Source organism: Pteropus medius, unplaced genomic scaffold, assembly GCF_902729225.1.
Source record: "Pteropus medius unplaced genomic scaffold, Ma_sr-lr_union100, whole genome shotgun sequence".
NCBI lineage: Eukaryota > Metazoa > Chordata > Mammalia > Chiroptera > Pteropodidae > Pteropus > Pteropus medius.
In genome coordinates, this window is record NW_024340692.1 from 22,007,049 (window position 1) to 22,021,497 (window position 14,449).

General features: G+C 38.3%; 1 protein-coding gene across 7 annotated transcripts in view; it reads right to left on the reverse strand.

The window, feature by feature from the left end:
• PRUNE2 (prune homolog 2 with BCH domain) overlaps nucleotides 1–14,449 on the reverse strand; it is a 214,459-nt gene that overhangs the window by 139,425 nt on the left and 60,585 nt on the right. For all 7 annotated transcript variants that reach the window (XM_039844922.1, XM_039844775.1, XM_039844941.1 and 4 more), the window contains one exon: nucleotides 12,607–12,701. In XM_039844922.1, coding sequence (XP_039700856.1) covers nucleotides 12,607–12,701 — 95 coding nt within the window. The remainder of the gene's footprint in view (nucleotides 1–12,606; nucleotides 12,702–14,449) is intronic.

The following is a 14,449-nucleotide window of genomic DNA, read 5'->3' on the forward strand; positions in this document are numbered from 1 at the left end:
AAAATGTTGAAGGCACGGGGATATCCTTAGGAGATAAAAAACATAAGAAAAATCATATTGTTTGCTCCCTCCTTCCCTGTTTTCTCCATTGAACTTCCAAGCAAGTCTCACATAGTTAAAATCAAGGAGGTTTTTAAGAAGGAAAAGTTCCCGAAGGATTGAATACCTGGCAGGGAGGAATATAGGGAATGGGGGAAGAAACGAGACTGCCTTCCTTATTTTAGAGAACACAGGAACTCATGTTTCTCTATAGGTATATACAGATATGTAGAGCAGGGAGGACTCACAAGGTGCAATTGTAGGATCGTGCCATGGGGCTCATTCTTGCCCTGATACTATGTAAAAAATATCAGGCAAATCCCATGATTTCTTTTGGACACTGTTAGGTAACAAAGCTCAAGTATTTCACAGGGTAAAGTCTCAACTGAGCAATCGAAATTGCAGTCTTTATAGAATCAAGCTTTTACCCTCCTCCAGTGAGGCCCATTGCTGGTGGGAGCGAGTGTGATCTCCTCTTCATCCTTTCCCCACCTGTACCTTCTACTCTTCATTCATCTCGCTAACTCTAGTTCTTGACCCCTTTCGGGTTGGAGCACAGGAAAGTAAGATGAGGTCAGAGGAGAAGGAAAGTTATTCCTGACGGCTACTTTCCAGAGTACCTAAACACTGTTTGCGCTCTCTGCTCTTCACAGGCAGGTTACCCTCATCGGCTCTGTGTGGACCTGTGGGAGCTCCCATCTCCTATCTTCCCTGTGCTTCTGAACAATTGGAATCCGTTTCTATGCCTCACTTCCCCAGCCTTGAGGAAGCTGGCTCTGCCTCCTGCTTCTCTCAGATGGGATCTGCTTTGTTTTCATTTCAAGTCGGCCCTCTTGTGCAGGATCAATAAAAAATATACACTGGATCTCCCTCGCACATGGCCAGATCTGGTTTATCATAAATACTGCTGCATCTACTACTCAGACAATTTTGTTGTGGTAAAGGCTACTCCACATAGCCACCTAGCTAGCCTGTGCCTCACTGTCAGCACAGCCAGTCAGCACATTTCTCACCCCTTAGAGTTTGTAGGCAAGAGGGAAACACATGTCCACTGTGTTCCCAAACTGAAAGGGGCACACATGAGACTCTCTGAAGTGGGCCTTCCAGAACCCACTGCCAAGTTCAAGGTGGGGGACTGATGCCCTCTTGTCCTTAATCATATGAGAGACACACATCTTAAAATGTCTCTTCTTTTCTATTTCCAAATTTCAATCATTTTATTCCCCCTAAGATGGTGAGAAACTTAAAAGCAGTATAACCAGATTTCATCTACTTCTTTTGAAAATTTTGTATCATGATCGCACACATCATTTTGGGAAGGGTTGCGTAATGCCTCGGTGCTTCAGCTGACCCTTCTAACTGAACATCCCTCTGTGAGTTGTCTTCCTTTTGTCCTTGCAGAGTCGCTCTCCACCCCCCTCCACTGTCTCTGCCACAGCACACTGACGTTAGGAACAACACCGAGAGTCTCTTCCAGCCTCTGGTTTCTTGTTGGTTTCAGCCAATGAAAAGCCCTAACAGGTGCTGGGAAGGAAGAAGGAGAATGAGGGCAGATGGTTTATTCTTCCATTTCCTTTTTGTTTGGGGTAACCTTGAACATGGCCTTTCCTTGACCAAAGGCTCCTGTCTAGGTGACCCTCTATTTTCAACCTTCTCCTTCCATGTTCTAGAAACTTTTCCCTCCCTTTCATTTCAGGCTTAGGGTGGTAACTCTTGGGATACTACTCTCTTTCCTATAGTATCCCTCACTCTGACTTCACCGAATAAAATGGCCCACATTATTAGACTTCCTTCAAATTATCCTAATTGAATGGTCCCTCTTTTCCTGCTGGAACTGACACTATCTCATTACAAATTTATTACCTTGAGATGTGCAAATATTATAATACTTTTCAAACTATATCATACCATACACAAATATGAACTTTCCCAGTTGTCTATTCCTTCAGATTTATGAATGAACATTTCTAATCTGATGATCCAGGTGTCTTTTTACTTTCTATAATTTCCTATCACTGTAAATTCTTACAAGTTCAAAGTAAATCTTTAAATATTGGAAAGCAAAACATAGCCATAAATACTTAATGTCATGAACTACCTTTTCTAGAAGACTCTTTTACAGTTTATTTATAAGATATAAATAATAAGCAGACCTATTTCAAATGGTAGTCATAGAAGTTCACTAAGAAACTAAAAATAAAATGTATGATACATAATAAACACTCAGTGAATATTGGCTCCTATTCTGTTTATTTTTTAAATTTGAGTTATTCAAGGTATTGACTAGCACATTGTTATTAATACAAGGAGCATTAAATTATTCTTTTGAAGGAATAAAAGAAAACGATTGTAAAGAACCAAATCCTAGTATAGCATCTGGTCCGTTTTCCTTTATTCACCACTAGGCGGCACCACCGGTCTATAAAAACCCACTTTTTTCCAACAGACTCAACACAGCCAACCTTAGCAATCACTGTTGATTAAGAAACAACAAAAAAAATGTCTATTCTAAAATGTAACTATCCTAAATTTTTCCTTTGTTTGAGTCTTTTTATTTCTCTGCCTTGCCACTGGCTCTTTGGTATAAATTTATGATTTCATTTCAATGTGTACTAAAAAAAGAGCCCTTGTTACTTAGGGAACCAATTTGGCATTTACCTACATGGATAGGAAGCGGGGACTAACACAATCACATTCCACTGTTTTTCTCTTTTGTATAGGTTCCTCTGTCACAAGACAAGGTAACAATTTCCCTTTTGTTTCACAGCCTGCTTTTCTATGACAAGTTGATGCAATGAGGTAATTAACTATTAAAATATTGCATATAATTCACATGAGCAGTACAGACAAACTAATTTAAACCAAGGTCAGGTCTCCAAATCAGCACAATATCTCTGAAAACAAGAGAGAGAGAAGATAAACAAGAGAAAAGGTAACCAACAGCTGCTATTAACAGTGACGCCAGGCAGCTAAAACTGGTCTGAGCACATTCCTAAAAATGTAATTAGCCAAATCCTTCCAGAAATTAAACTATCAAAATGACATTATAGTACACTTAAAAAATGTATTTACAGAGTGAAAGAGCAGTCATCCTAGCATATCACTATATCCTGAGGGTTTCCCTTCTCATAAAGAAAGATGCAGAAGAGAATTAGTGTGCTATGAAAAAAGTTCAAATTGTCAGATATATTTTGTGAAGTGCTATCTCTTAATTCTCTCAGCAGTGCTAAAGTTGAGAATAAATTAAATTAACAGGCTGTTTTCTGGTTTCTTTGTCATCTTATGGGATGATGAAAATGACTAGAACTGAAGCCTATTTATAAGCTTTCTAAATACCAACATTTACGAAAGGGCAATAATGAGAGAAGCGGTGAATCTACCAATATCATAGAGCTCACGTCTCAGAAAAGCGGGCATTGATACTCTATTTTGTTCACAAGGAAAGGGTTGATCTATCTTTCCTACTAAAGGATTTCAATAAAACAGAATTGCCTTATTACTTTTGAAGGTCTAGAAATGTACTATTTTTATTTTTCTAAGATGAAATAATACATGAATTTATTCAAAATGTCTTCTGATAATATTCCCATTTCCCCTAACGTGATTGTAAACTTAAAGGGAAAGTCCCCAAATAAGATGACAGAGGTACCAGAAATACCGTATCTAAACGAAGAGCCTTAGGTATTTTGATGACATATGGAAAGATTTTTTATTGGCTTTTTAATTACAAATACATATTATGGTAATTACTAGACGAAAGTGTGGTAATACCCAGGCAAGAGAAGTAGCAGTGAAGAATGGAGCAGAGTTTCTGAAAAGGTGCAGATGGACATATGGAAAAGGGAGCAGCTGTGCAAACCTACTAAGGAAAGGAAAGATGGGGAGTGAAATAAATGATATGGAAAGTCCATCATGTGGTCCAAAGAGTGTTATCAGAACTCGCTAGTGCAGCCCATGATGCATGAAGCTCAGGAGGAAAGTGGTAACAATCCAGGATGCATTCTTGGAGAGAGCAAGCTCTGTGTGTCCAGCTGAGTAGAAGAGAGCGGAGTTGTAGAGAAATGGCTTCCGGGGCAAGAGCCTGAGTCCCCAGATTATGTGGTGGCTGATGAGTGGAGGCAGGGGTGGCTGTGACATTTTGCGTCCAAATATGAAAGACCATAAAGACTAATTTTTCAATGCTGTTTCGTACTGTACACATAACCTGTTATTTCTAGCTGCAGGGTGGCCCTACCTACTTTTAATCTAAGATTATTAATTGCCAGAAAGATGATACCATCGACCAAAGTGCATGAAACCAGATAAGTAATTTATGAATCATAAATTAAGGTTCTACTTTTCCTAGACTTATAGAAAAAACTCTGGGACTTAATCACACAGCCTTGGATACCAGACGCAATACCTTTCTTTGGTATATAGTCTCTAAAAATGGCCACCTTCAATTCCTTCCCCTACCCTACATGCACATGCTCCTCACATCAAAAGTTGGGTTCTAATTCCTAGTGCTGTGCTGGAGCCGAATGTACACATCGGTGAGAGACAGTTGTAAAATTTTCAGGAAATTTGCAAACCCTTCATTTGCAAATTAAACATAGTCATTATAAAAATTAAATCACATATTTCAGATTAAATTAATTATATTTAAGACAAAAGTCATAAATTCTTAAAACTTATCACTTCCTAATTATTTTACATTTACTATTATCTATGCTGTTGAGGTTGTTTATATCTATGGCATCTGTCTGGCGGAAATAATACATAATGGTATGCTTCTGCGCATTTTTTTCCAATCCATTTTTTTTGACAAAATTGTAATATAGTTAAAGTATACAACATGAAGATAACCTTTTTTTCCTTTTCTTTCTTTCTTTCGTGTGTGAGGATGCTCATGATCCTCTCTCTTAGCAAATTTCAATTATACAATACAGTGTTATTAACTATTTCCAACTCTTGTTTTGATATCACATTGGCAGCTGAAAATTGGCCATGTCAAGAGTATTTAAACTATGAAAATTGGCAAACGCTACACATCAAAGCTTGTTTTATCGATTGTCTAGAGCAACTGTTAGCAAACTACAGCCCATAGGCCAAATTCAGCCCACTATCTGTTTTAATACGGCCCCTGAGCTAAACACTTTCAAGAGCTGTTATTTAAGTTCCTACATAAAATCTTTAATTTTGCCTCTGACCACAAAGTCTAAAATATTTACTATCTGCCTCTTTACAAAAAAGAGAAATTTTTTGTCTGGTCTAAACTTAGGAAAGTAATGAAGAAAAAGTTAATTACACAGGCTAAACTTAAAGATGATTTGTATTTCTAGTCATCTCATGGTAAATAGCACTCCTCTCCCCCCACCAAAAAACCCAGAAAAACTCCTGAGGACATGTTCTTCCAGTATTTGAAAACTATCCTTTAATTCAGCAAAGTCACTCATATGGTTGATAAACAGGTGAAGTTTAGATAAAAGTTGTCATCGTTTCACTTTCTTGCTAAGGAAAATAAAAATATCGACTACATTATTGGTTGAATTACACTCGTTCATCAACGCAATGCAAGAGTTGCACAAAAATTAACTGATTCTGTGAGATTCAATGACTGTATGTAATTTATAATAAAGGATATATTATTAGCAAATTGTGTGCTATATATCCTTTATGTCAGTAACATGTGTGTATATACATATACATGTGTGTGTACCTTGTTAAACATTTGCCAGCACACCAGTACTGGTTGCCCTTATCATAAATCTGGGCTGATCTTTGAGACTTGCATGAACAATAGAATATGATGAAAGTGATAATCTGAGACATTTCAAATTGCATCACAAGCACGGCTTCCACCCGAGTCTTTTAGAAAGCTTGCTCTTGTGGGGGTCTCTTTCTCTCTCTCAGAACTTAAGTGTCAGGCTGTGAGAAACCCAAGCCAGGTGACAGTCCCAACTGAGCTCACAGTGGAACACCATCTGACTGCAACTGCATGAGAAAGACTGAGCAAGAACTGCTCAGCTGGACCCAATTAACTCATAGATCTATGAGAGATAATATCTTGTTTTAAGTCTCTGGGTTCTGGGGATGGCTTGCTACACAGCAGTACATAATTGAAACACCATTTTATTTTGAAGAGGAGGCAGTGAGAAGGGAACAAGCTGGACCCAACACATTATGACATCAGGAACTCTAGGTTGGCATATTGCAGCTCTATTTTGTTCTACACCCTTGGTGCAAAAGCAGATGCACAAACATGTTGAGGGCAGGGATGTAATGAATAATACACATCCATGTTTGCATATAAATCTAAATCATGTAAAGCCATTCTCCACTAGAGATGCAGCAAGGAAAATACCATTTAATGGAACACTGACTGCACCCTGTGCATGTACTACCAATCAACCATATTTGGGCTTCCTAGAATGGCAAGCAACTCCTCCCACAGCTTCCTCCCTTTCTGCACCAAGCTAAACAGCCATTTTTGAGGCTAGCGTCACTTAAATTCCCTGCAGCCTCTAGATGAGACCATGTCCTCATTGCATCTAATCTCATTATCTCATTCCCACTGCACAGTTGCCCAGGAAAGTCAGTGGGGATTACCGGACCCTGAGGAGAGTTTATGCCTGGGGCAGGCTCTGTGTTTTCTATACTTCTTCTCTCTACCTTCTCTATTGAATGTATTTTTATTAGTATTTCGGAGGAGGAGAAAGGACCAGGCCACTACCCAATGCCAAAGAATGCATAATACATAATGATCTCTACACTTTAGATCACAATTTATCTCATTCCTGCTGCAAAATGAGAGCTAGAAAGCTGTACTGAAGTATTTTGTACCGTTTAGGGAAATAAATGATCATCTGTAGAGAAGTACGGCTAGAAGAACAGTTACATGTGACTATGTGACTGAGCCAATGAAACATGAGCAGAAGTGATGGATGCTCTGTCCAGACTGGATCCATAAAAACCTCCACCTTTTGGCCCTCCAAGTTCTTCTTCCTCTTGACACATACGATGGAATGTTCCCAGGCAATCTTGGGAGGCACGTGTTAAAGATGGTCTCTGAATCACCCCGGGCCACCCAATCAGAAACACCAAACTGGATTGTAGCACGAGTAAAAACTGAACTACTTTTGGATTGAGTCTCTGAGATTTGAGGTTTATCTGTCACAGTTGCTAGAGCTATCTTAGTGAATGCAGGGGAAATCATAGCACCTCTACTGCATGGGGTTGTTGGGAGGATTAAATGAGATAATGCTTGTAAATCCTTACTCTTTGATACACAGATAAATGCTCATCATTAAATGTTAACTCCTTCTTAGCAAGAAGTTTGGAAGAACTGGGCCAAAAAGGAAATGGAGACACTTTTAATTGAGAACCTGGAGGAGAGGTTGCACATAGTTCCATTGGTTACCCAGATGGCTTTGAAAAATCACCTTCAGTGTAAGGTTTGACATTTTGAAGAAAATGATAAATAAAAATAACATATGCTCTCCCAAAATATTGCTATGCATTCTATGATAAAATAACGTAGGCAAATGTTCTAGAGCTACTTTCATCATGAACTCTGAAAAACTCCAAGCTCAAACAATGAGAAATCACATTTGGTGCTTAAAATCAGTAATCTAGATTTTAGGCTGGTTCGCTCAGTCTTAAATCACCAGTTACAATGGTTCAGTGATGCTCCACTATGTACTGAGTAAATGTTCCCTTTTGTTAGGGAGGAGTTTAACAGGGACTTTAGAAATTCATTCTGATCTGTGCTCTGAATGCTAAAGGAAAATGTTAGTATTTTTCCCTCCACAGTGTTCCAAGGTGCAGCTTGGCTGGTAATCTCGACAGGGCAGAATGAGTTAGCAGTCTGAGTCACTTTAACAGAATGCATCTCATGTGCTCTATTCCAGATTTCAAATAGCAGAGTGTCTGGTCGTTAGGAGGCCCCTAGCTGAGAGCACAGCAGAGCCCCAGAGAGAAACCAGGCCTGAACAATTTACTCAGACTCCAGCTCCAAATAAAGGAGACAGTATTTCAGGAGTTGAAAATCCCCATTGTTCTTCATTTAAAGGAACTGATTTAAAATGAGAACATGTGGAAGCAACAAATGAAATTGACTTAGCAAGCAACAGGATCACTCAGACAATTTAATTATAAGCTTTATTCCTTTAAGTTGACTGGATATGACTATTTTTATGAACAGTGTATGTTATAGATTGAATTGTGTTCCCCTAAATTTCTGTGTTGAGGTCCTAACTTCTAGTACCTCAGAAGGTGACCTTGTTTGGAAATGGGATCATTGCAGATGCATTAGTTCAGACGAGGTCATTAGGGAGGGCCCTAATCTGATATGACTGGTGTCCACATAAAACGGGAAAATCTGGACAAAGAGACATGCATAGGAATGATGTGAAGATGAAGGCAGAGATCAGAGCAATGCTTCCACAAGCCAAGGACCACAAAAGATCGCCAGCAAAACCACTGAAAACCAGGCTAGAGGTATGGAACAGATTCGCTCTCACAGCCCTCAAAAGGAATCTATCCTGCCAATACCAGATCTAAAACTTCTAGCCTCCAGATCTGTGAGACAACACATTTCTGTTGTTTAAGTCACCCAGTTTGTGGTGCTCTGTTATGGCAGCTTGAGCAAACTAATACAGCATACACAAAGGAATAAATCATAACGTGATTGATCATAATAAAAAACGATCAAGTCAGTACCTAGTTATTGTTCTCCCTGAGAAAAGAAGCTAAAGACTTACAGCCTGTCGGGAGATGCTTACAGGGGGTATAAAAATATTTGGTGTTCACAAGAGAACTATTAATGTGGCACTGCCGTGAGCAATCTCAGTTGCTTCAGTGGGACCTCATGAGTGAAAAATTTTCCCTTCCCCTTAAATCATAATATACTGCTTTCCTAGCAAGTAAAGTAGGCCCAAGATGTAAAAGCACCACTTCATTTCTGCTGGCAAAAGAATAAAGACAAGGTTTGTTCCACTTAGGCATGTGCTTTGATCATAAATTCTCTTTTCTTTTTTTTTTCTAAATAAGGCTTTATTCTTTTTAATTTTTATACTTTTCCATGTTTAACATGGTTTGTTTTTGGCAACTTGTTTCTCTCTACTTGTTCCACCACTGAAATGAAGGATTGAAAAAGAATCAAAGCCACCTGTGTTTCTCTTCTGATAATCAAATAGGCAAGCAGTGAAAAGGGTATAAAAAATCAGGCACAATGATAATCAATGAAGTGGATTTCAATATGTGGTGTGTATGCCCCGCGGGATGTGTGCTATATTCAGACTCAGAATGACTCGGAGGCCATGTGAAATGGGATGGTGGTGTCTTTTCCATGGTTCTAGCTTACAAGTCCTCCCTGTAAGAAAGGCTACTCCTCCGGCCATGCTTCTGGTAAGGCAATTGTTTATTCATTGCTCCTCAAAGTCATATTCATTCTGACCTCAGATATTGAGCAAAGTATTGAAACTCTGTATTATTATAATTATTTGCTTTCTATGGTAGATCTTTCAATAACGCCTATCACCTTGATTAGATTACAACTATCATTCGTGACATATGCTACAATAAAATGAAGACAAAAGGTTTAGTCGGTTTCTCCCTGTAACGCAGAGGGCCAAAGTTAATTCCTCTGTCAAAGGTAGTGATTTCTACCTCCCAAACTAGTAGTTTGATCTGAATAACATGTTGTGTATGTTACAAGGAGACAAATTCTTCTAATTTTCTCAGTATTTTCATCCAAGAAAATTAATCGGGACACCAGGAAAATAAAGGCCATGACACATACATTGGTGGAACTGCAGCTTACAAAGGACCATTGAAAATGTAAGGAATCCTCTTTTTCACTTCTCTGATGTACCACAGAACCTTCAACTGATTCCTTCCAATGAAAACAGCTAACTATTTTGCAAAGCCGCCCGATCCATTTTTGGACATCTGGATAAGCAGTACTATCTACAAATATGTTCTCTATATTTTATTTAACTTAGCCTTAAGTCATGTTATCTGGAAGAAACTGTTTGGGAGAGAACAAAGTAGATTGCCTTGGATGCACAGCTAGGTGGCTTTGCTTTCCTAGCTGTTTATTTAAATTCAAAAGGAAATAAAAATCAGATATTAAAGGGACAAGTTGCAGATGCCAAAGTGTACTAGGTATTTGTATTTACTAAGTACCTATTACGTGCTCATCACAGTGCCAGGAAATTAAAGGGAGACAGAAGTCAAAGATCATTACCCTCAATTAACTTAAAGTATCATCTAACTATGATTAAATACAAGAAACAAGTTCAAAATTAATGGAAGATATAGTATAGCATAAGTCCTAAGGTGGTCGTTTAGACTAAATATTGCAAGAGTTCAGAGAGTGTTTTTTTAAAAATAGAGAATTTATAAGAGTGATTATGAAGTAGCTAAGTCTCGACCATGCTTTGGAGGACAAGTGAGATTTAGAAAGTCATAGAAACTAAGACTATTTCTTTGAGACTATATCTAGATTTAAAGGGCAATTAGACAGCTATTCCAAAACACACAAAATAAGATAGTGTGGATATTTTCATTATTCAAAAAAGTGAGGTCCAAAGGAATGGGAAAGGAATGCTGAAATATAATGGAGTATGAGCAAGGACTGGGAAAACGCTATTGTATCACGGGATGAGCTAGGGAGAAAACTAAACTCTTCCCTTAACTTGGGGATTTTTCCAACTGACAGATTAAATAAATAATGTGCAATTTCTCTTTCAAAGAAGATATAGAAAGTTACTAAGTTACTTTGCCATTTTTCAGTCATCTTTAATATTCCCATTATGCACAAGTAAAAAGTTGTCATTCAGCTGATTAAAACATAATCTGTGTACTCTTCTTTATATGTACAAATGTTCTCCCTCTTCCCAGAAGATCATACAGCACTTCCAAAGATATACTTAACTGCCTGATTAATTACTGGCCCTCTATATAAATTACTGTCAAGACTATGGTGATGATTTTATCACTTTTTCAGCTTGATAAACATTTACAGTTTAACATCTGATAAAGCCATTTATATAACCCTATAATATAAATGAAGGTGCATTAAAGCTCTGGTAAGTCTATAATAATGATAGCCTTAAAGTAATTTGCTAACTACAGACAGTTCCCTAAGCAATTACAAGGCACTCTGTTAATTTAGAGAGGAATTCTAAACAAAGCATTTAAAACCTAATAAGATGCCATTAAATGAGGGAGACAAGGGAGCAGGGTAAGAGAAAGAAAACCCTAAGGCTTGAACTAGGGGAAATGATTCTCAGAGCTACTGACCCTTGCAAGATCCGCGTTTTCCTTGGATTTTTAGACACAAAACAAATTTCTAATTGAAGGTGATTATCTAGTTACTACATCCCAAATTGCGTGTATTTCTCGTATTGAGTCACAGCAACATCTAATTACAAGGAGTATTTATCAATTTGAAAGTCCAAGGAAACAGCAGAATCTCTACATACAATAAGAATGTGCTCCGTAAAGTATGAGACGCTACATAACCACTGAGTGTGATTACCGTTAGGGACACCAGTCTGCCTCCTGGTGCCATTAGAGATCTGTAGGCTGAATTATAATGCCAATCGACTGGGAATGAATTTTACAAAGAAATCACAGAAAATAATACGTGGTTCGTTCTTGGGTTTTTGAGGTGTTGACACCCATATGCAGGCCTGCTATTCTCTAGAAATATATAGAGAACATATATATTCTCTATATATAGATATATAGAGATATAGATATAGATATAGTCACCACCACCATGAGAAAAAAAAAAGAATAGCAACATATAATTCTAAAAGCAGAAAGATAAATTCTTATAGTGCAAATTTTATCTCCGTTAAGTGTGAATCAAGAGCTCAGTGCCTCAAAGGTGGATTAGTTGGATCAAGGCAATGTAACAGTAAAGAACTATGCAGACTTCTGCATGGTAAAAGTATGCCTTTGTAATATATAATTCCCATTAGTTGGGTTAATTGAGATTAACGTACAAGTCATTGAAAACCCCCAAAGTAGACAAAAGATAATTTACCAAGGAAACACACAAAGACAAGAAGAGTAGCATTCTACTCTGAGTCAAAATTTGAAGTATTGGAAGTACGGTCTGATTAATACTTGAGCTGTCACCACTGATTACCAAAATGACATGCATCCAAACAGCTTACAAAGGCCAAAGGACAGCCTGTTTTCTTAGAAAAGTTCTATGCAAAATGCGGATTGTGCACATTAAAAAACAGGAGTGAATGCAGTCGCATATATAATCATTATCAAACAGGTTATACATACACACACACATGTGAGTGGGTTTTAGGTATTTTACTGAGAAGAATCAAACAGCACTCATCTTAGGAATCTAGGTTTGGTGTTTTTCATTGACTTAGCATAATATTTTCACCCCAAATAACCAAATAACATCCTGCATTCCTAATCGAATATATTACAAAGAAGCATTCACAGCAAAAGGTTAACATTGACTTATGTGGTAGAGAAAGTTGTATTCCAGTTGTCCAGACTGCAATTGTGTAAAATCTATCATTGCCGAAAAAGGATTCCCACCCTTACCTCGAGGGTCATGTTCACAGTACTAATGGCCACTTTTATTTCTCCATCTGACAGTTCCTTTAGATCCTTCAGCATTGCCTGTTCAGTACTTAAACCTGTGGATGAGAGGGAAAAGCAGTATGTTATACCTGGGGAACTTTTTTTTGCTAATATCAAGGGATGATTATTTAAAGAATTTATCCTGTTAATTTCAACATTTTTCCTTCTTATATTGCTTTTATCCATAACAAACACACACATATTAAGACAAAAATCACATTAGTGACAATATTTGCATCAGTATTCCAGCAGGAAAAAATAATTTACCCCTCATAATCCAAAAGAAGATTCTTTAATGGCCAGACATTTACAGAGATATGGGCAGGACTGAGAGAGTGAATAAAAGATTGTGAGCATCCAAAGCTTAGCAAAGGGACAAGAGCAGGAAACAGAGATATGGACCTGCATAAGAGGAGCCTCCAGAGCTCCAGCACTCCAGATCAGGAAGGGAGCAGGGAGGAAATACTCCTCTCTTTCCCGCAACCCCCACATCCCATGTGTTGCTAATTCTTCTCATTGACCAAACCCAACCGGAAGCCAATAATCAGGGAGCACAGAAGTTTAAATACTCAGGGCTCAGCCTCTGAAGGCCCAGAGCATACAAGGGCAGAGAATGGAGTCGGGGAGGTGGGCAAATGAAGAAAAACTAGCATAACCATGCAACCTAGCCAAATAATATCTAAGAAGGCCAAAATTTGCTTTTAGGCTACATTTAGGTAAGCCTGCATGTTTTCTAGTACAATTTTATTAAAAATGCATGTTATAAATGTGACCCATAAAGCTGTCATAATTATGTTGGTCGCCCTTGTAATAGACTCTGGTAATAGAAGCTATTGAATTACTTAAATGGTGGGAGGAATAATCCAGAAAGGTAAAATTATCCAAAACTGCATATTTTTAGTCAGCTGACCAACGTGCTTCAATAAAATCTATGGCCGAAAAACAGGACCTTTCCTGTTTCTGTCTTGACTTTTAATCTTCACTCTAGGTTATTAGATCTGATTAGCACTAGCCTTTTGGGAAAGACCCATAATAAAGCCCAGCAAAGTACATATATCCTTCCCAGATCCATGTTAAGATGCCAGAGTCAACCACTTGCCCTCTCAACTTGGAACACCGTCAATCACAGCAGTCTGGGGAAACAGGCAGATTCTAAATATTTTTCCTTGACTCAAAGATTGAGTCATGCTGCAGCATAAAATGATTTATAGAATACACTGTGATATTAAAATTTTGGTCTCATTTTGAAAATGGATAACAAAATGCATAGCATCACACAAGTATACATACCTGCACATCCACAAATGTGCATTTGTAACAGAAGGTGTGGCAGATGCACAGCATCCCACACACGTTTCCTCGGACGTTCCCATCACACAGAATGGTGCTCAGCCACTAGCACCTGCGCCTCTTTTCTTGAGGGCTTTCTCTGACCACCAGAGCTCTTTCTAGAAGAATTAACATCACCTGGGACTAACTAGCCCTCAGTATTCCAGTGGTATGTTGATAAATGTTTAGCAACCAGCAAGGAAATCTGATTCATAGTATTTGACAGTTTCTCTGGTGTCAATACTTCTACAGTAGATGATCTCAAGCTGCTAACCCAACATCAACCAATTCACACAATTCCTGAAAATTTAATAATCAGCTCTTGGAGCTCAGATGAACAAGTTTCAACATACCACTGCACCCTTCGGGTGGGGTGATGCTGATGTGAAATTTTACGCTCTTTCCCAGAGTTCCCTAGTGGGATGAAGGCCTGGTTTCCAATGGAAGCTTGGAACTTGCTGGATCAAGCAAGGTG